We start from the raw sequence: 24,870 nt of genomic DNA, 5'->3' as shown, positions 1-24,870 counted from the left end.
AAATTCTCCTACCATACCCCGAGTGAAACTCCAATGGTAAAGCTATTATAATGTAAAGATTTATTATGGTGAATTTTCGAATACATTAGATTCAATGAGCAATTTTAGGTAGGATTTTATTATGTTTTCAAGATTTCCGGGGATTTTACTAGCGCAACTTTTTAACGTGCACACACCTCAGAAATCTGATTCAAATCAAAATAAAAAAAACCAAACATTTTATTTAAAGATCATCAAGAAGCCACATCTCACCACTGTCGTCGATGTCTCTACATGCTCTCCATCCTTCTTTAATGAAGTTTTCCTTTGATTGATTTTATTAACTATCCGTTCACTGACTTTCTAGTACATCAAACACAGCTCTTATTGAAATTCTCTCTTTGTTCTTTTTTCTTCTTGAACAGCCGGAGGTTTCAAACACTTGCAGGAACCATTCCTAGCTAGCTAATCATACATCGGAGATCGGGAAGTCAATAAGTAACCTTCTCCGTCATCGCTATAGCTTTGATAGCTTTGTTTCTTCATTCGTTTCTTCATATCTACAAATCTCATCAGCACAGAAATGGCAACTCCACAACCCACTTGGTCATGGGATGATCTGTCTGCAGATTACAACTCGCAATCTTCTCACCAAAATCAGAACGACACATTCGCAGCGGACGAGCATACGCACCAAGAAGCACCTGTACCTGAACCAGAGCCGGAACCACCACGTCGAAGATATTACCCATCCCGACTATGTCGAATATGCCTGGAAACCGTAGAGCCGACCTTCGAAACTCCAACCGAAGGCATAGCTTCAATGCTCAATCCAACACCCCGAGTGGCATATAAATCGGAAGATCCTGAGTTGGGCCGTCTAATGCGACCATGCAAGTGCAAGGGAAGTCAAAAATATGTTCATGAAGGCTGCTTGACAGCATGGAGATACACATACCCCGGATCAAAAAATTATTATGAATGTCCTACATGCCACTTTAGATATCACTTTCACAGGATGAAGTGGGGCCATTGGATCAGTAGTGCTTTTACACAACTATGTCTTACTTTCGCAATATTATTTGTTACAATCTTCGTCATGGGCTTCGTCGCCGATCCGATCATTAACTTTTATCTGGACCCGTATGATACTGTTTTTTCATTCCCTTCAATGGGAGGGAATGGTCCAGCTCTACATATCGTGGATACGGAAGCAAATACCTGGGCCGAGCATCTATTAAAAGGACTGGCGTCTTTGGGAATGCTCGGATTTGTTAAGATATTCTTTGCAATGTCTCCGTTGAGTTGGTGGAATGTAAGACAGACTGGCCTGTTCGGTGGCGGCCGCGCTCGAGCTGGAACAGGTCGGAATCGTCTAGAGAACATCAGTTGGACTCTTGTCATTATTGGTATCGGTGCCTTCTTAGTTGTGAGTCACTACCCATCCTATGCTTATGGAAATCTGCTAACAGCCTTCAGACAGTTTGGAAATGGACCAGAAGCTGGAGTAAATCGGTACTCGAAAAAGCTGGCGAGACCGTGATCGATGTTGGAGGCGACGATGCTGATGAAGATGATGAACAGACACAAGCAGAAGTTAATGAGCAGGTGCATTCAGAAAGTACAAGAGGAGAACATCCTCCAACGACTGTGGATCCCGAAATCAGGAAAACACAGTGAAGACACGAGAGCAGGATTTACAAGCTTACATACGTCGTCACAAGCTTACCCCACTGTTTGTATGTCATTTTTTTGTTGAACCAGCGGCCTCCAGAAATGTGAGAACGAAACATTCAGGAAGTACCTTTTTCCTCCCTTTACACCTACACCTCCCGCACCTTCTTAAGTTGCCACGAGATCCTTCACAGTATCGTGTCGATTAGTCTGTGTGCGAAGAATAAGCCAACTCAGCTGGAGCCCAGAAATTCGAACGTCTTGTTCTATTTTTCACATACCGGCGTACCGCGAGTTTATCTGTCAACACCCCGCATCTTATATACGACCGGACTCTTTTGGGAATGGCTGGATTGGGATGCATCTTTCTGATTCCTTCGCTGCGGCACTGGTTGTGGCATTATGCTAGGATGGGGAATTGGAGGGGATGTTGATACATTGTCTTGTAGCTTCGAATGAATGGGATAGGGATCTGGGTATGGCTGGGTCGTTTGATCGGGATTAGCGTGTAATTATTTCAAATATTAATAATGGATCATATTCTTGAGATATTGCTTAGTATTGTGAATTATGTTCAGAAATCAACTCTGTCTCGTCTTATCTGTATCACGGGATGGCTAATTTTCTTCCACCCCGCTCCACGATTGTTATAATCTCACCTAGAATTGGCCATTCATTTCATAACACACTTCAGTTGAAACGAGAAATATTCTTACGATTGGATAGGTTAGTCTTGAAAGTGAGTATAACAATCTTGTATAAGAAAGTTCATATTGCTGCATTCTATATACTGTATTCTATAGTATAACAGACTATTATATAAGCAGTGTCATATCGTATTATATCATCCATGTCAACATCGATCATGTAGAACTTTGACTCCCTACGCTTCACAAAAGGCAATATGTGCCTCCAATCCCTCCTCAGCTTCAAACTCCAACTCGGTGCCTACTCCCACAAAGAATACATATCCTTCCTTCACCTCGAACTTCTCACCTCCCGCTTTCATAGTTCCTTCGCCACCAGTAACAACCATGATACTGGGCCCTCCCAGCTTCTCAATCGTTTCCTTATCTCCCTTCTGGAGCTCTAAGACTAACATGTCGAATTCGCTCATTGGTGGTGCTAGGACCTTGGTCTTGCCGTTCTTACCCTTAGAGCTTGATGTAGGCTTGAGTATACATTCATCCTTTCCGACGGGAGAAAATGTCAGCGCGGCGCTGAATAAATCGACAGAGTCGCGGTCAGCGCGGGGACAGAACCCGGTGTTTAAAACGTTATCGGAGCGTGCCATGCATTCTACGATGTCACCGGAGAGGTAGGCGTGGATACCGTCTGCGGGGACGTAGATGGCGTCGCCTTTTTGGAGGACGAGATAGTTCATTGTGAGGAGGGCGACGAGGTTGCCGGGGTCCGAGGTAGAGTATTGATCGGCGAGGCGAGGTAACAGAGAGGGAATGTATGGTGAAGTGGGGAATTTTGAGGATGGGGTGTCTTTGAGGGTGTTGTAGATGGATTGAATTTCCTCATCGGAGAGAGAGAGGATTTTGTGGACGATGGATTTCAATTTGTCTTTGTCGATGGTGTCGGATGAGGAAGAGAGGAATTTGGAGGTGAGAACTGGGATGCTGGTGAAGAGCGATTGGATATCAGAAAGAGGTTTCCATCCGACGAAAACCTCGAATTTGCCAAGGGCAACCGCAATTTCGGGTTTGTGGTTCGTGTCGCCGAACTTCTCGGGGTCTTGTTCATGAAGCTTAGCCGCAAGCTTCTTGTCCGGATGGATTTGAAGAGGTAAGGCTTTAGCTATTGAGAGGATCTGGAAGTATGAGGTTAGTATGAACATTTACATGTGAGTATGGTATAGAGAGAGAGGGGAAAATACCTTTGGTAAATATGGTAGATCTGCTCCAAATTTATCGAGTATTGGTTTCCCAATCAGCTTCTCCTTGTTGGCATTGAGATGCTCTTGTAAGTCTTTGCCGTTTGACAAGATGAGAGATGGTGTAGTCGGATAAGTTCCCATCCACATCTCTGCGTATTCTTTACTCTCATCAAGCTTGAATTTGCCTCCTGGAGTAGAAGCTGCATACTTTGCTGCTAAAGACTCTTTACCTTGACGACCCCATGGATAGTTGTTGCATTGGCACTCCAATTGGATGACTGATGAAGATTCTGACATTATGAATAGTTTTGTCTGAACTGAAGCGTATATTTTCTGTTTTGACACACAATTTCTGGAATATGCGGAATATGAAGCAAAAGAATAAACAATGGTAATAATGAGGTTGAAATATAGGAAAATTGATACCTACCAAGCTTTTAAAACGATTCCATACTCTATCTGGCGCCCCGGAGGTATGTCCTATACACTTACATAGATAATGACGTTGGATTTTGAGCTTTGTAAGTTCACTTGTTGTTACATCATAATACTTAATTTCTGTGGATGAAGAGGGTTCTGTATGTCCGGCGGACACGGATCGAAGAATCAATCAGATTACCATCGCTTGTCTTCTAGACCCCCACGGTGCCACTCTGACATTTTAGTGTGCATGTTCGAGGCATCATTGCATGTTGCATGGTACAAAAAGCTTGGGATTGACAGCACAGGGCATACCGAGCTCTATTAATAAAATTAATAAGAAGCTTAAAGAGCCTTATTTTGGAAGAAATGGCTGGACGCAATTGTGGAATCTTCTGATGAGATGAATGTACGAGCCAGAGATGTGGAATCGAAAAGTAGTTGTCCAGTATATAGATGTTTGTTTTGATGAGTATTGCCATCTCCTTCAGAGCTTCCCGGAGAGATTGAAACGAATATGTCGATGTCGATGTTGAAGTCGTCAGATGTTGATAGAATATTGGGTTCCCCCTAATCTATACGTAGAACGTCTCGTCAGATGAAGAAATCCGGAAACGTTCACGGGATATTTGAGGTAGGTATCATATAGGTATACTTTTCATCCCTTGGGTGGTTTGTAGAACAAAGAAGAGGAAAGAGAGGGATGAAATATAAATGATTTTATATATATTTAATCTTATTTTCTACTTCGTTATCTGTTATATCCATCAAAATTAAGATTCACAAGGGTTGAAAATTCGAAGTTTGATTACATCTCATCTGAGAGAGTGAGAGAGAGGAGAGGAGAGGAGGAGAGAGTTCAAAATTACCTAGTAATCATTTTCTTAAAAACTTCCACTCAACCTCAAGCCAAGAACAAATCTCCTTGAAATAACCTAATCTAATTTTCTTCCTACTTTCACAAGGACGGCAACGACACTTTCCTTCCTTCTCATCTCATTGTCCCATGAAGTTGACGTTGAAGCATTCTCTTTTGTGATTGATATACTACCTAGGTATTTTATTTTCTCGTAATAACCTTAATCTCGATTCCCCAAAGGACCCTGCCATCAACCTGGTATCTCCACTCATCGCGCCAAGTGTTCACCATAACGGTGAAATACTAAAGGACACAGCGCAACAATTTCAGCATCCTGTGCATCGCGATCAACTGCTATATAAAAAAAGTCCCGTACGACGTTGGGGCTACAATTATTGCCAAAAGCTGTAACGATTGTAGCAGGTGCCTAAGGGGTCCAGAACATACGACATAATGCATTTGGCATACCCCTCGAGGAAAGCCTCGAACCCTCCAGCATATTTCGCGCCACGGTCCTCACGTTTCCCAATGCTACGCAGAAGTAGGGCGAAGACGATAGTTCTAGGTGCCTGTGCCGTAGTGGTGGTATTCTTCATACTTTCACGTATACTTGGGGGAGCAAATGGCGTACCATCGGGAACTCCACCGGTTGTAATTGTCACAGTATTGGATACGGTGGGATATAGTAAAGAGTATCAGGACAGCGTAAAGGAAAATCGTATTCAATATGCCAGGAAACATGGTAAGCAGATGCTTTGCGAATGGCTACAACTTGCTGTTCTGGTTTTCAAGCAAGAATTGAATTGACAACTGTTAGGATATGCAACATTTTTCCCCAGTATTGGAGACTATGATATTCAAGGATCGCCGAATTCATGGTCCAAAGTGCCCGCAGCACGACACGCCTTATCAAAATTTCCACATAGCGAATACATTTGGGTTTTGGAGCAGAATGCTCTCATCATGAACCCTGCGCTGAAAGTCGAAGATCACATTATGGCTCCAAAGCGCTTGGAAAGTTTGATGATCAAAGATCAATCTATTGTGCCTCCGGACAGTGTTATCAAGACGTTTCCCAATTTGAAAGGCGAGAACGTTGATTTAGTTCTCACTCAGGATAAAGACGGTCTGTCGCAGGCTAGTTTTATTATCAGAAAGGGGGAATGGAGCAAATTCTTCCTCGACACATGGTTTGACCCTCTGTATCGTTCCTACAACTTTCAGAAAGCAGATCTTCATGCATTGGTAAGTGGACCCATGTTTTGTTGGGCAAGTTCAAATTCTTATAATAATTAGGAACACATCGTACAATGGCATCCAACGATCTTGTCGAAGTTGGCACTCGTGCCGCAGAAAATAATGAATGCATACAATTCGGATGAGGCGGAAGGGTATAAAGATGGAGACTTCGTTGTTCGATTACCTGGTTGCGACCAGTCAGGACGAGACTGTGGAAAAGAGGCCGAGAAATACACAAGGCAATGGCGGACTGTCTTTGCATCACGATGATCCAACCCTTTACTACGATAACCAAATCAAATCCTCATCATCAACATATAAGCATAGTTAGGGCTATAGAAGCCCTTATGATCTACGAATAGCGGGCAAGGCGTTTGCAGGCGTACAACACAAGAGCATGAAGCATAATTGTACAATACCAGCGATGACGTCTGTAGGAATATGGACATCGCTGATGCTGGCAGATGTAGTTTTCTTGGGGAAGCAAGACTTTGTCTTCTGTATATTATTTGAAGCATACATACCCCGGCAGTCAATGTACTGTATTTTCAATACTTGCGAAGTTTTCGATATAGTTTTGTGTTCTATAACGATTTCAATCTATGATGTAGGAGGCCATTGAAGTGTGTTGTTCTCGTCTGTAGCGTTGAATTAGCACCTCCAGCACCTAGTATATCCATGTAGCATTGCAAACATAATCATCTGATACGTATATCATCAAATACTCATAATGAAGAAATTTGACAGATCATGTCCACTTTTTAATGACGATAGATCATATATTAGATATCTTTGAACTCTCCAGAAATAAGTTTACAAGGGCAGACCTTAAATGGAGCATAAAGAAGCAAGCATGTGATGAGTAACATCCTCGGCATCTCCATCAATTGAATCAAGGAAAATGAAACCCCCGATGCAGACGACGACTTTTGGCCTTCTGCCTTTTATCTTACTCTCCCACCCCAACTTTTATCTTCCTTCTCACCACTCACCGACCATCCGTCCCGCAAGATGCCCGGCAGTTCGAGAATGCCCGTGAGCTTGCGCAATAGCTTCACCGTCAAAAAAGGTTCATCGAGTAGTAGCCAGTTACTGGCTCTAAACATTGATTTGTATGTACTTATTCTATGCTTCTGGACCCACCGTATATGCGATAAGCTATGCAATGTGCTTGCTTCTTGTGCCTGATGGAACAACCTTTGCTGATAATATTTCTGGTAATGCAGACTTCGAAATATCGTATTCTTTTTGTTCTTACTGAGATGGACAAGGAAGGGTCTTTTGAAATTGAAGGGAAGGGGGCTTTTTGGTAGTTTCGCAGACGCATATATCTCAATTCGCAGAACACTCTACGGATTATTCCTACGAGCACCCGGTGTACGATCTCAAGTACAAAAACAGGTCTCAGAAGCAATCACGAAATTACAAGACAAATTGGTGCCGACAGGTCCAGGCGTGGTAAGATATTTGACGCTGCCGAAGGAAGGATGGTCTGAAGAAACGGTTATGAAGGAATTGGAGATGTTGGCCAATATGGATCATACCAGATGGGAGGATGGATTTGTCTCGGGTGCTGTGTATCATGGAGGAGATTCTTTGATGAAGCTACAGACAGAGGCATTTGGAAAGTTTACAGTCGCGAATCCCATTCACCCAGATGTGTTCCCCGGAGTGAGGAAGATGGAGGCGGAAATAGTAGCGATGGTTTTGTCGATGTTTAATGCTCCTCCAGGAGCTGCCGGAGTTACAACTAGTGGCGGTACAGAGTCTATTTTGATGGCTTGCTTAAGTGCAAGACAGAAGGCTTATGCCGAGAGGGGTGTAAAGGAGCCGGAAATGTTAGTAGATCCATGGATATGCCGTTTGCACTTTTGTACTAACCAATATTCAGGATTCTGCCAGAAACGGCACACACAGCATTCCGCAAAGCAGGTCAATATTTCGGAATCAAAATTCATCTCGTCGCTTGTCCCGCTCCCTCTTATCAAGTCCATCTTCCAAGCGTATCTCGCCTTATCAATAGCAATACTGTTCTGCTTGTTGGATCCGCGCCCAACTTCCCTCATGGACTGATTGACGATATCACCGGTCTCTCCAAGCTCGCCGTCAAACGTAAAATCCCACTTCACGTCGATTGTTGTCTTGGATCATTCCTCGTCCCCTTCCTCGAGAAGGCTGGCTTTGAAACAGAACTCTTTGATTTCCGTCTCAAGGGTGTTACAAGTATTAGTTGCGATACTCACAAATATGGCTTTGCCCCTAAGGGCAACTCGACTGTTCTTTACCGCACTGCAGCCTTGAGAACTTACCAATACTTCATCTCTCCTGACTGGTCAGGTGGTGTATATGCCTCTCCATCGATTGCCGGATCTCGTCCAGGTGCTCTCATTGCTGGATGTTGGGCTTCACTTATGAGCGTTGGAGAAACTGGCTACATCAATTCTTGTAACGAGATTGTTGGAGCTACCAAAAAGATCATCGATGCCATAAACGAAAACCCATCTCTTAACGCCGATCTTCACGTACTCGGTAAACCACTTGTTTCTGTCGTAGCTTTCACGTCCAAGACACTCGATATTTATGACATTGCCGATGCTATGTCAGGAAAGGGATGGCATCTCAATTCGTTGCAGAACCCACCGGCTATACACGTAGCTGTGACCTTACCGATTGTAAAGGTGTGGGAGAAATTAGTCGAAGACTTGATAGCCGTTGTAGAAGGGGAGAAGGAGAAGGAGAGAGTCAGAATTGTGGAAGGTAAAGGAGCAAAGGGAAAGAGCTTGGGAGATTCAGCGGCCCTCTATGGAGTTGCAGGTAGTTTGCCAAATAAGAGCGTGGTGGTCGAATTGGCGAGTGGATTTTTGGATACTTTGTATAAAGCTTAGAAGGCTAGTATGGAATATGATGGTTGAGATTGAGGAAGTGGTGCATATCATCAACTATAAATTTGCAAATATGTGAGCGGGGTCTTTCAACACGCCTTTTTATAGGCTTTTCCAGGTAGCGTTTCTTTTTATACCTTAGTTTTACAATCTTATAGTTCATCTTTTCCACTCTTCACTCGCTTCATTGTGTCTTCGTCCCCTGCAAAAGCTCAATCTGAATGTAAAGTTCCTTCAGATAGTACCTAGGATGTCGTGAAGATTGATTTAAGCGAGTTGTATCAACTCTAATAATAGTCAAGGCTGGCTGTAATAACGATCAATGGAAGTTCAAGAAGTGTTTGATTTGATAATCGTAGGTTCTTATATCTCGCAATTTCAGACAAAGGCTATAAGTCATTAGAACGGAGTAACAGACTAGGTATATATACTATAATAAAACAAGTCAACCTTCACAGACAAAGAGTATACTGAGTCTCGAGCCAAGTACCTATCTTTCTCTACCCCTTGCGCTAGATGGGTCTTCTCGTCTAGCTCCGGAGTATATCCGCATCGATCCACTTCATCTACTTCCTTTGTTCCACTCCACATTCTTCCCATTATATACTCTCTTAACTTACCTCGCAATATCTAAAACGGGCTTGTGGTTTAGTGGTATAATGTTCCCTTAGCATGGGAGAGGTCCGGCGTTCGATTCGCCGCTAGTCCATTCACTTCAAATGATTCTTTTTTTTGAATTCGCTTTTTGATGTATTTTCGAAGAGGGGGATTTGAAGCTTTTGATATTTTTTCCATTAGGGGTGAAAATTTTCGCGAGGAATGAAGGTTGTTCCGTTCCGGTGCACGTGTGTTAACTTTTTTTTTCATAGCCGTACACATGCCGTGGGAGAAAAAAAAGGCTAAAATTGATGACCCCAATGAACTTTATAATAAATCAACCATCATTTATAAATTTATGAGAGTTATTAATGACACCAAATGTTCCCTTAGATGGAGTTCAGTACGACACTATATAAATTTTAATTGTTTGACTTGAAATAAATCTCAGCTTGGTTGCTCCACCAGTATAGTCAAGGTTGATTTTCGTTCTTTCCGAATCTGAACCTTGATTTGATAAGCTTAATGATACCACTTTTCTCTTTAAACCATCGACTGTTTTCATCTGCAGTATTCAAGATCAGGTTGCACGTACAAATAATCATTAGAACCCCGTGGGAAGGTGAATTCAGGTCGAGTGCCTGCTGGTTGGTAAGTATTAGTTGATCAGTATTTGTCAAATGCAGCTGAACGTCGTGCGAATGAAAGGCTCAATATTTGATCCTGTTCTATTCCCTCAACGGTCCGACTTCTTTTTGTTTATATTGCTCTTGTGTTTTGTACTTGGTGGTGGAAAATTCGTCAATTGTAAGCTGTTGTGTTTGTTCGTTGGTGGTTGCTATTCCTCTGGAGCCTGCAGGCCGACACGGTCTATGGCACTTCTCTCTGTTGAAAGTATATATGCAAGAGATTACAGAGAAGCGAGCCCAGGGGACACTGCGTGTATTCCATGGTAGTGCCCTTTAAAGTAACCGAGTTCCGTTTTCGCCAGTTCTCTCAGCTGTTCACGCATGATTTTTCCGCTCTGTACATTATCAGCTTTTGGTCTGATCTAGAGAGACGGCTGGTGCAATATTACCAAATTCCGCGGGATACTTGTAATGAACGAGATGCCTCCAGAAAGATACTTATATGGGCAATCTTATCGGCCATGAAATGATGAACTTCAGTAGCGGACAATGTTGATTCAGGGGCGGTTACAATATATGCACGTGGTCCTTCATCTTGGTATCTGTGTTCAATTGTTAATAGCCTCCAGATGGTAAGATACGATCGGCTCACACCGCAACGCCGGTGATTCCAGCATCCACAATTTTTGGATGACGAAGTAGCACGGCTTCCAGCTCAGTTGGTGCTACATGGTTTCCGTTCACTTTGATCAAGTCCTATCTTTCATATCAGTTCTCGCTGCAATTCTGCTTCAGTTGGGTTCATATTACTTTTTTACGATCCACAATATACCACATTCCATCTTCATCAACATATCCGACGTCTCCGGTAGAGAACCACCCATCGGCTCCATAAGCTTCACTGGTAGCCTCTGGATTACGATAATACCCCGTGCTAAGGCTAGGTGCACGGATCCAAATATCACCAATGGTATTACGGTTCACGATCCGACTACGCTCACTGGTATCTGTTACCTTGCCCTCAAAGTTGGCGTGGAGTTCCCCAACCGATTCAGACGGCGAGCAAGCCATCATATCATGACCAGTGATCAATCCAAGTCTAAAAACGACCATTCATTGATCAGCATCTACACTGTCAGTTTCTTTGATGGGAAAAAATTTCATACTCAGTCAATCCCCAGACTCGGGTAACTCTCCCGACGCCTATTTGCTCCAGTGTTGTTTTAGTTAGTTGTCCCATTGGAGCTGCAGATGCCTCCACTCTCCTCAAAGAATGCAGCTTTTCTTCAAGATTACAAGCAGGGGCTTTCGCAATTTCCGTAAGCATGGAACTCCTAATTATTGCGTCAGAAATCTCAAAAGTTTCCACGGCGTTCAAGATATCCTGCAAACTTGGCTGGCACAGGAGATATAGTGGAACTCCAAGCTTTGGGAAGATAACACTATAGGATCTTTGACCAAGGATGTGGTGCATTCCGAGCGCGCCTAAAACACGAATCTGATTGATACCCTTGCTTATATTTTTCATCGACTGCTGCCAGTCAGGATGGAGAGATACTCGCTGCATATAGCTTATGGCAGCTGAAATATAGTTGCGATGAGAAATCTCAACACCTTTTGGATGCCCGGTTGTACCTGATGTGAAGATTATGACAATTGTACTGTTGTAATCAAGTGAGGATTCAACATTGGGATACTCCCAGACCTTCTCGTCTATAGAGCCCACCATTTCCTGCCAGTGAGGTACATTGAGGAATGATCTACCCGTGCTATCAAGAATGTCATCATCAAAAATAAAAATGGATTTCCTCTCTAAGGCTGGGCAAGTAACTTTATGTTCAGCCTCCGACAGGATATCCAGATGCGCCCGTTGAGTCAAAATTACCGAGGGCTTCGCAACTGTGAGTAGCCTTTCCAATTCTGAATGTCCGTAACTAGGCTGTCCAGGCACAAAAATACAGCCCGCCATGATGGTGCCCATCAAAAGAGCCGGGTATGTTATTGCATTACCTGAAAGACATAGAATTATATCCTTTGATTGGACCCCTAGTCGTCTCAAACCCACTGCAATGCGAACAGAGAGATCACGGTATTCTGCTAAGCACAAAGATCGGTCATCTGGGCGGAGCGTATCGATAATCAACTTCCTTGAGCCGAGATTTTCATGCGGAGCACCAAACACAAAATATGGCAGGGAGCTAAAAGGAATGGGGGCAGTCCATCTCGAAGTGACCAGCGATGGTTGATTCAAGCATTGCATTTTGATGAACAAATGAATTTGGAAAGGCAGATTTTAGCAGATCGAGATGAAAGAGATGTTCAGCTCCTTATGTTCTCTTGCGTCCTAAGTTGCATTTTAAATCTTCTCGGAAGCTGAAAGCTGAAATGGCGAGTCATGCGATTATTTCCATCGTATTTTCATCCGATATTCAAATTATAGATTTCAATCAATAACTTCTGAAATCAAATTACTGTAGATGAAGAAATCGTTTTGAACAAAAACCCCGCATGACACGTCATTCATGGCTTGTGAAGCAATTTTCAATGTCCCGATCCGGATTTGACAAACGAATCAGCTACTCGTAATACTTACTGACTGAAATTCTGACGAGTTCTTCAGGAAAATGGAGCTGAACTAATTTAGTTTGAATTTCAATGCCAAGTCGATTTCAGATAGGAATCTTATCAAAAGTTTCAATACTGGTAAAATATTAGATCAGATTTGGTAGTCTTTTTCAGAGTTGTTCCCTTCCATAGATCCGAAAGTTATATCATTAATTCAATATCCTACATAAATTTTCGTCTATTTCATTTATGTTGTCATGCCCTGGTCAGAAATTTCACCGAGTACGTAGTTGTCGAGATCTCGTGAGTCATGTCGCTTTTCAACATCATAATGAGAGCTGAAAACCAATTTTTTTTGGGTTACCGTTAGACAAGTGAACCTATCCAATAAGACATCTCTTTAGCAACCGTGAGATGTCGTGCTACAGTTATAGGTCGGGTGGGCGAAATCGTTCATTGCACTACTGAACTGCGGCTAATCGATTTGAGTTAGGGCTGATTTGAATAGACGCAACATTTCATGTGAGCTGATCTAATATGATATTGTTCAAAAATTTGAACTAAATTTTATTTCCGTTATAAGTATGTGACAGGTATCGAAATCGCAACTATGCCTAAGTATCTCGGTGAGGGTCGAAGATAGTAAATCGTACTGCTTTTGGTAGCTTAATATCAGATGTATTTGGCTTCGCGTATGATTCTACCTCGCGTATAAGTTTCCAATGTAGAGCTGTCAGTATAATCTAGCCTTTTCAAAACTAGACATATGTGACATTTCGTGTTATTTTACACAAAAGCAAAACGACCATAAAATAACACCCGCGGATGCGGCTAAGCTAGACGCAGATCTCTTTCAATCGTTCATGTGGTCTGCAGGTTTAATCCACCTTCAACAATTTTTGCAGAAAACATGTCTTCTGCAATTATTTTACCACATAATGACTTGGGGTGTGGCGAGCTATGGTTAAATTCCTGACATACGTACCCGCAGCACTAACAAGATCTTCGACGCTTGTATTCAGCTGTGCTACCCACTTGTGTGTTACAAGATAAATAATAAATAGGGCGTATTCGCTGTCTCAAGTCTATAACGCAGGAAAAATGTCTTCAGTTTCGCTCGTAACGCAACTTGATCCTCTTATCCAAATTGATGCGTTGCAATCATCAAAACCGCTCTATCATGTTTGTGTTCAAACTTCCTGACTATCGTCAAAGCTGACAAATAACTAGGATGCCCTCCATCATCTTAACACTCTGCGCACAAACTTCGAGTCACAACAACACATGATGAGAGTTCAAGATCGAAGCATTCTTTTGAAGCAAATGGAAGAGTGGTGTGAAGGAATAGGATATCAGGTGATGCCCCTCGTTTCCTTGCTATCATCTGATGGAACTAGAGCTAACAATGAGACACACAACTAGCCTGCTGACTTCGATGTGTTAAACGCAATTCACATTGCCGGATCTAAAGGTAAGGGTTCCACGGCATCATTTATCTTCTCGATATTATCCGAATATTTAAGCGATGGATGTGACCCTGGAGAGAAAAGACCAGCTTCCTTGAGAAAAATTGGGATGCATACATCGCCGCATATGCGTACTGTGCGAGAGCGTATTCGAATTCGACAGTCACAGTCAACGGCTTTCACCGATACCCCTCTTGAAGAAAAGAAATTTGTGCAGTATTCTTCAGAGATATGGGATCGCTTGGATTTAGATAGCCGAGAACCCACTCAGAGTCCACCATTTGGGAAATTTGTCACAATGATGAGTCTCCATACATTTATGCAAGAGAAAGTTGATACGGCCGTGATAGAAGTCGGTATTGGGGGACGCCATGACTCAACCAATATCCTCCGTCAACCTAGTGTCTGCGCTATAACTAGTTTGGGAATAGAGCATACCGATCTACTTGGTTCCACGATAGAGGATATTGCATGGGCTAAGGGAGGTATCATGAAAAAAGGAGTTCCTGTGTTTACGGCGTCACAAGAACCAGCAGCCATGGCTGTTTTGGAAGCTGTAGCAGTTAATGAAGGCGCAGATCTACATGTCGTTACGCCACATCCAGATCTTGAGTCCATCGAGCTTGGTCTTCAAGGTGATTTCCAACGCATAAATGCTAGCTTGGCGGTGGCAGTAGTCGCAAAGCATCTTTCCCGCATGGGATTTAGTGGTATTACAGACACAGCGACATTAATGCGGTCTCCACTACCCGAGAAGTTTCGTCGGGGTCTGGAAAAAGCACAATGGCCCGGGCGATGTGAGACGCGGCACAATCACGGAATCCGTTGGCTACTGGACGGTGCTCATACCTTAGAAAGTATTGGAGTTTTGGGGCCTTGGGTAGTCAAAAACATGACAGCACAGAAACAAGCTCGGCGTGTTCTTATATTTAATCAACAAATCAAGGATGCAAAGGCGCTACTCCATCATCTTTGGCAGGTCATGACGTCATCGTCTTCGCAGTTCGCTTGTGGGGAGCCGCTTTTTCATCAAGCGATCTTTTGTACAAATACTCTGTGGGAAGGGAATTCAGCTCCCGATATTGAACGTGTCTCTATGACATACTCAGGAGGTTCGATTCAAGATCTTAAAGTACAACATGAATCGGCAACGTACTGGGCTGAGATTAGTGGAGGAGAATCCGCAGTGACCGTTGTACGGACTGTCGAAGAGGCTATTCGATGTGCAGCTCATGGTTATGGTGATAACAATTGTGAAAGAAAATATGGTGATGAAGCGGTAGTGTTGATTACTGGAAGTCTTCATCTAGTGGGAGGTGCTCTGGAGTTCTTGGATACGTTTACTTGATTAGAAAATTACATAATCCGATTTTAGTGAGCTAAAGGAACATGGCTATAGAGTGCCTTTGGCGCCCTCTTTGATACTTATTAGACGTTGTGCAGGATAAATCAGCAAGCACTTTTTGAACAAAACTTCTCTGCCGTGTGATAATAATACCGTCACTGTTGGTTTGAGAAGGATACGGATGATGTAGCATCTACTATTGTAGGTCCTAAATATATATATCATACTTTGCCTAAAGAGATAGCTATATAAAGGGAATAGTAGTCCTTCCAAGGTTATTGTTGGTATCACCTCGGTTGTGATTATCATGTTTTCATAATAGGTATGCTGTATTTATTGATATTATGTCTCCTCTATTCTAAGTTCTAGAGCTATGAAAGCTATATGCAATACGTGCGTACGCTAGTGAGCTAGCGCTCACGTGCGTATATTCACTCGTATCGCAACAGTTATATGAAGGATACCAGAAAGAGCTAGTCTCTTTCGTATTAGTTTAGGGCTATAATACAGTAGCTATTGAATTTAAGTTACTCACTACACTCATATAGTCATAGTCGTCCGGAATATTTTTGAAAGCACCCTGGAAACATATTAAGCCTGAGGTAGGGTTTGTACTAGATCACTGTAGTATAACGGTGGCTCCTAATGAGCCTTTTTAATGCTATAGTTCGTAAATATGAAGAAGGAGGCTATAGACATTCAATACATCGAATCTTTTTAGGAATATGTGGACAATTGGGAATTCGATTAGAAATGCCCATTTTGATTCCGAAATGGACTAGGAATGCTCATTCCAGATTTAATTCCTGTATTCTAGTGATTTCTGGTGGTATTCAACATTGAAGTAGTATTGAATAGGCATCATTGGTGATATGTAGATCGACATTATCTATGTAAATTTTATCAAAAAAATCGATACATCCACTATACGAAACAACGTACGGAATACGAGTAACAATATTAAGAGCACTGGCTTGAGGCATAATGGAATAACATAAGTTCATTTCAGAAACTTTTAACAGTCTCAAAAATTTGGTTGTAGCATTAAGACACGCGCTTTACCTCCTCGTCGCCCTCCATCCTACTTACCTACTAGAGCACAATTTTCCAAAGCATGAATGAGCATTCACAATCCTACTCACTGAGCCCAAATTCTTCCTCCCACATTTCTCCTCCTTCACCTACCTATGAATCACTGAAGCATTCTCGCCTTGCCAGCCACGTTTCTTTCAGTCTACCGCCAAAACTGAAAGACAAAAACATACAACAGTAGGGATTCGCTGGTGGTCACCCACCCAACTACTAATCTACCGATCTGAGGCTTGTGTATGGCAGAGCGGACGGGATGCCCAATTCTCCTCAGTCTATGGTCGTATGTGTCGAAGTAATAAAGATATATGGTTATATATCACGTTATTTCAGGTTGAATACGGGTTATGAAGGATTTCGTTGAACAGATTGGCTGTTCAAGGATTTTAAATGCGATGGGAGTCTTGAAGGAAAAGTATATTGTTATAAAATAGGCAAATGCGTGATATTCGTATGCACATAAAAATCGATTTTCATGTTACAAACTCTTCCTAACCACGGAGTATCTTCAAACACTCCATACCGAGCTTACCCTGCAATGAGATTTGCCAAATAGAGAAATATCACCATAAAACCGAAGAGGGACCTCACCACTAGATTACATAAATTGGTATATTCCAGTAAGCGTATACCTTAAAAGACAACCCCACTCACACAAATCTTTTTTGCGCAGCCCATTCAGCGCTTTCGACTTAGATGTGAACAATTCGAAACCAATTCCGTAATACAGAGTACTACATACATGCTTTCCTTAAGTATCAGATTGTCGAGTTTGCCAGCCCGCCAGCCTGTACAGTAATAGTGCAAATCCTTGTAGCGATATAGATCCGAGGAAACAGAATAGACTTTAGGATAGAGCACAACATGATGGAGGCGACTAAAGTAAACGTTATAAGAGGCGATGATGATATCAATGGTGTCGCTATTTCGCTTGAGAGTTGAAAGTGGAAAGGTTGGTCATGCAAGATGTTAGTATCGATTATAGTGTTATTGTAGTATTTGATATTTACGATATTATATTAAGGAGTGGAAGAAGACAATGGTATATATCTTCTCAGAAACGGGAGTTTTGAGATTCGGTACAGCACTAGATATTCGTAGCACCTATTGTCGAAGGTGCGGAGCAAGCAACGATAGCGGAGAGACCAAAGAGAAGAGAGACGAAGTCTAGATAATCCCCAACATCGAACCAAAACACCAAGCAACCCCTACCCTCTCGCTCCTCGCTACAGACTACGAGATTCAATCCTGTGTAGGAATAGCCCATACATGATACATCTCAATCATTCCCAGCATGGCAGATATTCCACAGAATATCACATCGACTATCTCTCTTTTCTGTGTATATTACACTACTCGAGCTGATATTATACAAAATAAAGATACACCAAATTGACAGCTACAAGAATTGATAAATAGAATACTCAATGGCTTTGAAGAGTATTGTCATAGAACACAGATAATATTCTATGAACACTCTTCAACTTCTTGATCCATTCGTGTCGTTACCGCATTCCGAGACACGAGAATCTTTACATAAACACTACAGTCCATAATAGCGATCACTAGAAGATAGATTTATATATCCAATCAACTATTTCAAGGTAAACAATAACAAGAAACGCAATCCATCCAAACCCATCAGATCATTATTCGCTTCACTAAATTTCGGCCCCCTCCGCCCCCTTGATTAGTTCACCGAGCGCCAAGTCCATACAAACGAATGAGGCTGTGTATTATTCTCCACACACACTTAGAGCCCTATCGTCAAGATACCAAGTATGATTGGAAGAGAATCTCATGTTACACTACACGATGAAAGGTACCGCAACGAAAATTTAGAGGATTGGTGTGCTTCTAGAAGGTCTGACGTGTGAAGTCTGTGCATAAGGTTAAATGCGTGGCCGGGTTAAAACCCTAGATAAGTAGGCTAGGCTCGGGCAAAAAAGCCAGCCCGTTATATTTTGTAAAACTGAGAATAAGAAGCTCTGATAATCTGTAGACCCGATATCACTCAGCACGATCGTCATTTGTCAGTTGAGTATGGCTGGAAAGGCCATAATTTGGGAGGTTACGATGGCTTCAAAATGTCCACTTCGGGTGGCATGATGACAAGGGCTCTACCGCTAATACAGTATGTAAGGCTGTCGCTGTTCGCCCTACAACATAAGCTTCCCAAAAAATATTTCCCATGCATGGTTATTTGACGATCTAATCTATCCCAACACGTAGGTATGATTTTGAGTGGCTGGGATACTTTCCCAGGTAGGATATCGGAATGCACGACTTCCTGGACAGCGTTCAATATATCTCATTCATCTGCCTAGAAGGATGACAAGATGACATCCGATCGAACTATTTCCCATAGAATATCTTACCATTTATAGACACCGAAGAATGCTTAGCCCCACAAATATATGCACGATTGGCAAAAGACAAAAATTGCTGGTGAAGTCTATTTATTCATAACGACATCAACATAACTCATGAGAAGTGTTGTTTATCATCATAATCCAAAACGTATAGCATATAAACATATGCACCCCCGGGGAACAAAGAAAGAAGAGAAGGAAGAAAGAAACACATTTGGGTATAGAAATCGTTCAAGAGGCTTTTCGTTTCGACCATGATCCAGCATCGCGAAATTTGAAAATCTCAAAAGGGACAAAACAAAACTACCGATAAAACTCCAATGCTGCGCAATCAAAAAAGGTCATTGGTTGGTCCCACTCGGTGTCCTATTGGGTCAAGGTTACCGTGCTTAGGCAACGAGCAGATACGCCCTGTCGAAGAGGCGAACGGTGAGCGCCTGTGTTCCTGCATCAAAAAGGGAACCCGCATATGAATTCACTCATTCGGCGAGAGAACATTCAAATAACACAAAGTACGAAGAGCTCAGAACAACTGGAGAAATAAGTGGCAAAGTTCGCCCTCCGCACAGCCACAGAACGTTCGGGATCGCAAATATAAGAACGCATAGGTTCCCAAATATTCTCTCGGGATTGGAAGGACAGTCCTTTGCATATGTGTAGAAAGCTAGAGAATTCGAGTGTATTCTGAATGCTCGATCGCTACTGGCATATGCTTCCTTGGAAAAGTTGAGCTCTGTCTTTCTGTCCCTTTGTGTGCATGACGCGAACGTTTGCGATATCGCTCTTCCTTCTGCAGATCGCATGGAACTTTGGACTCTCTATCCCGCTTGAGTATTGATTCAGGCGTCTCAAATCCTTTCCGTACGAGACTCGGTACTGATGGACGTTCGGTATATTGTACAGCCAAAATGTAATCCGCTTTATCCATCAGATTATTCCTCCGCAAATATTCTATTACTAGGAAGTCTGGCCGAATGTTTGTTTTTCCATCAAGGAAATGATCACGACTATGCATCATTCTATCCCGCCAATTACTATGCGAATCGTTGGTGTCTTCGAATTCCTCATCACAGAAAAGGCACAAGCATCTCGATGGAGGAGCAAGGTGTTTGAAATGCGTTAGACTATGCGCAAGCCAGTTTTCGAAATCATCTGGACGGAATGTTACTCCACAATCTATCGATATGAATTCGCATGGAAGGACGATGGTAGTGTTGATTTGGGAGATTTGAGGTATTGGGAGGTTCCATCCAGCTACAGGATTGGATTGAATGGATTGTCGACTGGTAGCTGTTGTGTATGACCCTCGAGACTGCATGCTAAAAACACTTTCGTCGTTCTCGCTATAGGGCGATACGGTTGATGTGGAATCTTGGCTGATAGTTGAGCATGTTGAGGCATCGTACGCTTCATTTGCGAATTGTCGGGGAAGACGATGCTTACTTGAGAGGAGACCTGCGAAAGGATCTTCGGAGTCATTGAGGTAGCGGCCAATGGGTGCATCATCGTAAGTTGCCATCTTATATCAAGGTTTGCAGGTCAAGAAGTAACCTTCCCAACTGGTCACTTTGATGATAATGATCAAGGTTCTTCGATACAAATGATGGATTTGATGGATAAGGTTGACAGTGAAGGGAAAGGTGGAGCGTCGATAAGATAAGAACAGGCTTGTCGATCACTGGAAACAAACGAATGAACCCCTAAATTACATGACGAGTGTCAGGATCGAGGGCTTAAGACGATGAGAACGACGAGAAATAAAGGTTATGGGAGTAGCTTTTCATGTTCAAATAAAAAGCCGACATATACTGACCTGGAACTGGTAGTCTGATCTGAAGTTTGGTTATTTTGAGTGGTAGTTATCGCTTTAGATAATTATGCTAGGGATTGATAATGTTTCGCGATATTTGCGGGGAAATGTTGGGAATTGACTTTAACAAGCTCGGAAGAAGCTCTAACCAAGTGGCGTGGAGGTTTTATGGTTCCGGTTCTCTTCCCCAGATTTTGGTGCAACAAACGGCTGCTGGTCTTTTACGAAAAATAATCAACAACGAACAACTAAAATTGGCAACCCGAATCCGACAATTGAGGTATCGCTTTTATCGTTCGGGGGAATGAAGAAGTAAGGTATAGACGATATTTGGTCAAGTCGCTGACCACAGCAAATTGAAGGCGGAGGGAACACAAGTTATTAAAGAAGCAAGTCGAAATCTTGATCCCACCCACGTAAATATCTCTCTAGCATGGAGGCTCAAACTTCATGGACTTCCTTCGGGGCATTTCTCTCTTTCCGAAATTTCTTGCATCGCTTCTTTTCTTCTACGTCCTCTTACGGACAGAAAACAAATCGTTTTCCAGTAGAACCGTCACCTATTCGTCACTTTGCGAGCAAAGGTTCCATCGGCCCTTAAAGCTACAACACATCCGCATCCCACATCCCACGCTCCCATCCAAGGATAACATGGATCTTGGGATTGTTACACATCAATCCTGTAAGCAAAAGCGTATGCATACATACTTCGAACTCTCACCCAAACAAATGGATCATGCGAATTTGAATTACTGGAGCGATGTGATGTGATGGCATGCGACGCATTGCTCTTGCATTTGCTGCGTGTAGCTACCCGACCATCCTACAAATCTAGTGGTTCTTGAAAAAGGGTTCCACGATAGCTATCGATCAGTTCACCCACGCAACCCCACACCGCTTCTTGATTGCGCATTCACACTATGGAATGGGCATAACTCATACGAAAACCATGCTGTTGAGGAGGTGAGGGAAAATTGTTTCATGGAGATGCGGGATCATCAGACCACGACCAATTCAAACGAGCTACGGCAGCACATTCTCAACGTTCCTATTCGACGTTTATGTATACTCGGTCAACCTAGCATGGCTTTTGACTCATATTCAAGCGGCATCTATTCCATACCCCAATCGTTTGCCTATCATTAAAGCCAACCGGATTTAAGGAGTTCTGTCTAATGCTAACATGGTCGCTGGCTTCTATCTTTACTCCAAATACAAGAGGCTTCTGTTGTGACATGCCTTCCTTGCCACCATCGATATATGAACCCTAAATGAGTTCATACGTTATCGCCAAGATTTATTTCCAATGCACTGCTTTTCGAGGCAGCATACGACATCTGCAGTACGCGCTGCAATCTCTTGATTTGGGTCTCAAGAGACAACGATAGCAGCCAAATTGATGACCCGGAGCACTGCTCGGGAAGAACACAAATTTGGTATCAAGGCCATCGTCAATCATAAATCTAAAACATTGACGCAAACACATACGCCATATGTACAGTTGTGGGTAACTTCCAAGCATATACATTGAAAATTGGTTATCCTCGCATGGCTCGTTCCCTAACCCCACACTTACCAATGATTTTGAAGGATACAGGTTGCTTAGTGAGCAACAGAGCCTCAATGACCCCGCTTTCAGATTCGAGCTATGATGGAAATTGGAAATATTACTTGGTTGCATGTGAAGACGACGATCTTCGACGTTTAATCACGGTATCTGGTATTATGTGTGATCCTATATTGGGTACACGTATACATGCACAAGTATGCATGTTTGTTTGTTGGAATTGTCACAACTCTCCCAATATATCTGTTGGATTATAATCTGAAGATATAGCCCAACCTATCACCCAAGACTCTCCATGCCCATTGCATGACGGCATGAGTCACATGGCGGCGTAGCAGAGATTAATTCTCCACCCTCTTCCATGGGTATCTTTTCATATGTAATCGGTCATAAAGATGTGACTTTTTTCCTTAGCCATCAGTCAGGAGCGCAAAGCACCTTCATCTTCGCAACAACATTCACCAAATGGTTTCGTTCCCCGTTTTCATCCCCTGCCTTCATGATTCCAGGAAACGTCACGCAGCTAATTTCCCGCTCGTTCAAAGTATCTTCATCCTCTCCCCCAATATCTTCCATTCTCTCCTCGTCAAACTTCGTTTGTTGATGTTCCTCAATTATGGGCATCATTATACTAAACACTGCCTTTTGAACTCGCAGTAATCGTGAAAGATTAATAGCGGCATTAATTATGGTTTTTAGCGATTGGTCTCTAGCTTCAGTACTTTGAACATCAAATATTGGATCCAGCAAACTATTGAGTTGCGCAACAACGGTATTGACAACAGTGGTGGTCTCCGATTTAAGCTTTTCAGGAGCTTCTTTCAACAGAATCCCGAGCGTCGTAGATCGCCATTGATTCATTGCATCTTCGGGACCTTTACATTTCGATCAGTTCTTCTCACTTCGACTAACGATCAGATGGTTTTGCTCACCATAAGAACCTAAAGTCATTTCCGTTCTCGCAATTTCCATGGCTTGCTGCTCTGGAAGACCAACAAAATATGCTTGGAAGATATCAAACACTAATATAGTTGATACAAGGGATTGTATGAAGTTGATTTTAGATGATGTTGCTAGACGCTGATACATGGGTACCCAATGCTCCAACTGTTGCCGCGCCTCATGTGAACCCTTTTCTAAATCTGTTACAAGTCAGCTTAGTTTAACACGGTACTTTACCACATTTGTCAATAGAAGTACAATATTCACACATTTTCCTGCTCAACATGCGCTCAGAAATTTCTCCCAACATAACCGTGTCAAAATAAAGCTCCAAACGTACCAATTCTCCCCCTCCTGAAATTCGATATCACCCAATTCTGCAACGCATTCCCGATCCACTGCATCTTCTCTGCAACCACCTCATCTGTAACCTGTTCCCCTCCTACCCCACCCCGTCCACTACTACTCACCCACTCCTTCAATCCCCTCACCTGACCCCTCAACGCCATAATCTCCTCATCTTTCCGCCTCATCTCTCCCATCGTATCAGTATACGCTTCGCGAAACGCATCCCGATCCAACATCAATGCACCCACACGACTCTGCACCTCAGCCGCACTGGGACAATTCGCATGCGCGGATCGGAGGAGGCGCAACTGGGAATCGGTGGCTAGGTAATTGGTGTGGAGGGTAGAATGCGCAGTTTGTAGAAGATGGAGGGTTTCGCGCGTGTGGAGGAGTGTGGTAGTTAGGTTGTGGATTTGGGAGTCTGGAGGGAGGGGTTCTTCTTCTTCTTCTTCCGACTCTGATTCTTCGTCGGAGGTGGAGGAGTGAGGATGGGGGGGGTAGTCTTCTTCGTCGTAAGGATCGTAGGAGGGGGGAGAGGGAGTGTTGGAGCGTGAGCGTGAGCGCGATCGAGAATGTGAATGGAAATGGGTGGTTGGAATGGGTCTGTTACTTCTTTGGGGATCGGCGGCTGAATGAGTGGTCGATTGCAGACTAGAGTGCGAGAGTCGAGCGCGTGGTGGTGCGGTTGTTTCCGCCAAGGAAGATTGCGATTGCGATTGCGATGTTGTAGAAGTACAAGGGAAGGAATCGTAATCTCCGCCTTGCGAGTTCGTATTTGTAGACCTGGATCCAGATCCAGATCCAGAGATAGAGATGGAAGTGGATGCAGTGCGATGCGCAAGCGAATGCGCAAGATCGATTCGAGAAGATGAGTACTTCGGCGCGTGTTTCTTTTCTCTAGCGCTCATTTTGGCGGGTTGTCGTTGGGGAGGATGGAATCCACCTTTTATAGATGAATGAATGGATAGATGGGTAAATGGGAATCGATGAATGAGACTTGGTGTACCTCGTGGACAGGTACAGTGTTATACAAATACCTTAAATTTCGTATGGAGTTTTAATCAGATATCTAGATCCGCAGCTAGATGGATGCCTGCAGGTGTGAGAGCTGAGATGGTGAGAAAAGGTAGGTAGCTCCGTGTATCGCGTAAGTGGGATTTTTCAATCTTTCCCTCTTCACAGAAAACTAGTACATTCGCAAA

The 24,870-nt window shown here is 43.0% G+C and overlaps 9 protein-coding genes across 9 annotated transcripts; 4 read left to right on the top strand and 5 right to left on the bottom strand.

Moving 5' to 3' along the window:
- Nucleotides 1-562: 562 nt before the first annotated feature.
- EAE97_004432 (uncharacterized protein) lies at nt 563-1,659 on the top strand (the record flags this gene model as incomplete). The annotated part of the gene is made up of 2 exons (XM_038874944.1): nt 563-1,408; nt 1,459-1,659. The coding sequence occupies 2 exons, from the start codon at nt 563-565 to the stop codon at nt 1,657-1,659; spliced, it is 1,047 nt and encodes a 348-aa protein (XP_038734388.1).
- An 877-nt stretch (nt 1,660-2,536) lies between these two features.
- Nucleotides 2,537-3,835, bottom strand: EAE97_004431 (uncharacterized protein; the record flags this gene model as incomplete). The annotated part of the gene is made up of 2 exons (XM_038874943.1): nt 2,537-3,472; nt 3,539-3,835. The coding sequence occupies 2 exons, from the start codon at nt 3,833-3,835 to the stop codon at nt 2,537-2,539; spliced, it is 1,233 nt and encodes a 410-aa protein (XP_038734387.1).
- Nucleotides 3,836-5,088: 1,253 nt separating this feature from the next.
- Nucleotides 5,089-6,820, top strand: EAE97_004430 (uncharacterized protein). Its single transcript, XM_038874942.1, has 3 exons — nt 5,089-5,559; nt 5,635-6,062; nt 6,114-6,820. The coding sequence occupies exons 1-3, from the start codon at nt 5,271-5,273 to the stop codon at nt 6,324-6,326; spliced, it is 930 nt and encodes a 309-aa protein (XP_038734386.1). The 5' UTR covers nt 5,089-5,270; the 3' UTR covers nt 6,327-6,820.
- Nucleotides 6,821-7,067: 247 nt separating this feature from the next.
- Nucleotides 7,068-8,941, top strand: EAE97_004429 (uncharacterized protein; the record flags this gene model as incomplete). The annotated part of the gene is made up of 3 exons (XM_038874941.1): nt 7,068-7,168; nt 7,283-7,894; nt 7,948-8,941. 3 exons carry the CDS (start codon nt 7,068-7,070, stop codon nt 8,939-8,941), a joined length of 1,707 nt encoding a protein of 568 aa, XP_038734385.1.
- A 1,322-nt stretch (nt 8,942-10,263) lies between these two features.
- EAE97_004428 (uncharacterized protein) lies at nt 10,264-10,547 on the bottom strand (the record flags this gene model as incomplete). The annotated part of the gene is made up of 2 exons (XM_038874940.1): nt 10,264-10,420; nt 10,450-10,547. The coding sequence occupies 2 exons, from the start codon at nt 10,545-10,547 to the stop codon at nt 10,264-10,266; spliced, it is 255 nt and encodes an 84-aa protein (XP_038734384.1).
- Nucleotides 10,548-10,609: 62 nt separating this feature from the next.
- On the bottom strand, nt 10,610-12,424 carry EAE97_004427 (uncharacterized protein; the record flags this gene model as incomplete). The annotated part of the gene is made up of 4 exons (XM_038874939.1): nt 10,610-10,766; nt 10,817-10,920; nt 10,975-11,263; nt 11,331-12,424. 4 exons carry the CDS (start codon nt 12,422-12,424, stop codon nt 10,610-10,612), a joined length of 1,644 nt encoding a protein of 547 aa, XP_038734383.1.
- Nucleotides 12,425-13,681: 1,257 nt separating this feature from the next.
- EAE97_004426 (uncharacterized protein) lies at nt 13,682-15,624 on the top strand. Its single transcript, XM_038874938.1, has 3 exons — nt 13,682-13,911; nt 13,960-14,085; nt 14,152-15,624. The coding sequence occupies exons 1-3, from the start codon at nt 13,831-13,833 to the stop codon at nt 15,541-15,543; spliced, it is 1,599 nt and encodes a 532-aa protein (XP_038734382.1). The 5' UTR covers nt 13,682-13,830; the 3' UTR covers nt 15,544-15,624.
- A 4,041-nt stretch (nt 15,625-19,665) lies between these two features.
- On the bottom strand, nt 19,666-20,520 carry EAE97_004425 (uncharacterized protein; the record flags this gene model as incomplete). The annotated part of the gene is made up of 1 exon (XM_038874937.1): nt 19,666-20,520. One exon carries the CDS (start codon nt 20,518-20,520, stop codon nt 19,666-19,668), a length of 855 nt encoding a protein of 284 aa, XP_038734381.1.
- Nucleotides 20,521-22,795: 2,275 nt separating this feature from the next.
- EAE97_004424 (uncharacterized protein) lies at nt 22,796-24,576 on the bottom strand (the record flags this gene model as incomplete). Its single annotated transcript, XM_038874936.1, has 3 exons — nt 22,796-23,253; nt 23,311-23,520; nt 23,661-24,576. The coding sequence occupies 3 exons, from the start codon at nt 24,574-24,576 to the stop codon at nt 22,796-22,798; spliced, it is 1,584 nt and encodes a 527-aa protein (XP_038734380.1).
- Between the last annotated feature and the right edge of the window lie 294 nt (nt 24,577-24,870).

The sequence above is a fragment of the Botrytis byssoidea genome, assembly GCF_014898295.1.
Source record: "Botrytis byssoidea strain MUCL 94 chromosome Unknown BBYS_007, whole genome shotgun sequence".
NCBI lineage: Eukaryota > Fungi > Ascomycota > Leotiomycetes > Helotiales > Sclerotiniaceae > Botrytis > Botrytis byssoidea.
Note: the sequence above shows the minus strand (reverse complement) of the source record. Positions and strands in the feature narration are given on the sequence as shown.

What these genes read in the sequence shown, in the direction of transcription:
- EAE97_004430 (XM_038874942.1), top strand. Translation starts at nt 5,271, where the DNA reads ATGCATTTGGCATACCCCTCGAGGAAAGCCTCGAACCCTCCAGCATAT. An exon ending in TCAATATGCCAGGAAACATG is followed by an intron (nt 5,560 to 5,634) that starts GTAAGCAGATGC and finishes GACAACTGTTAG; the next exon opens with GATATGCAACATTTTTCCCC. An exon ending in AAGCAGATCTTCATGCATTG is followed by an intron (nt 6,063 to 6,113) that starts GTAAGTGGACCC and finishes TATAATAATTAG; the next exon opens with GAACACATCGTACAATGGCA.
- EAE97_004426 (XM_038874938.1), top strand. Translation starts at nt 13,831, where the DNA reads ATGTCTTCAGTTTCGCTCGTAACGCAACTTGATCCTCTTATCCAAATT. An exon ending in CATCAAAACCGCTCTATCAT is followed by an intron (nt 13,912 to 13,959) that starts GTTTGTGTTCAA and finishes ACAAATAACTAG; the next exon opens with GATGCCCTCCATCATCTTAA. An exon ending in GTGAAGGAATAGGATATCAG is followed by an intron (nt 14,086 to 14,151) that starts GTGATGCCCCTC and finishes ACACACAACTAG; the next exon opens with CCTGCTGACTTCGATGTGTT.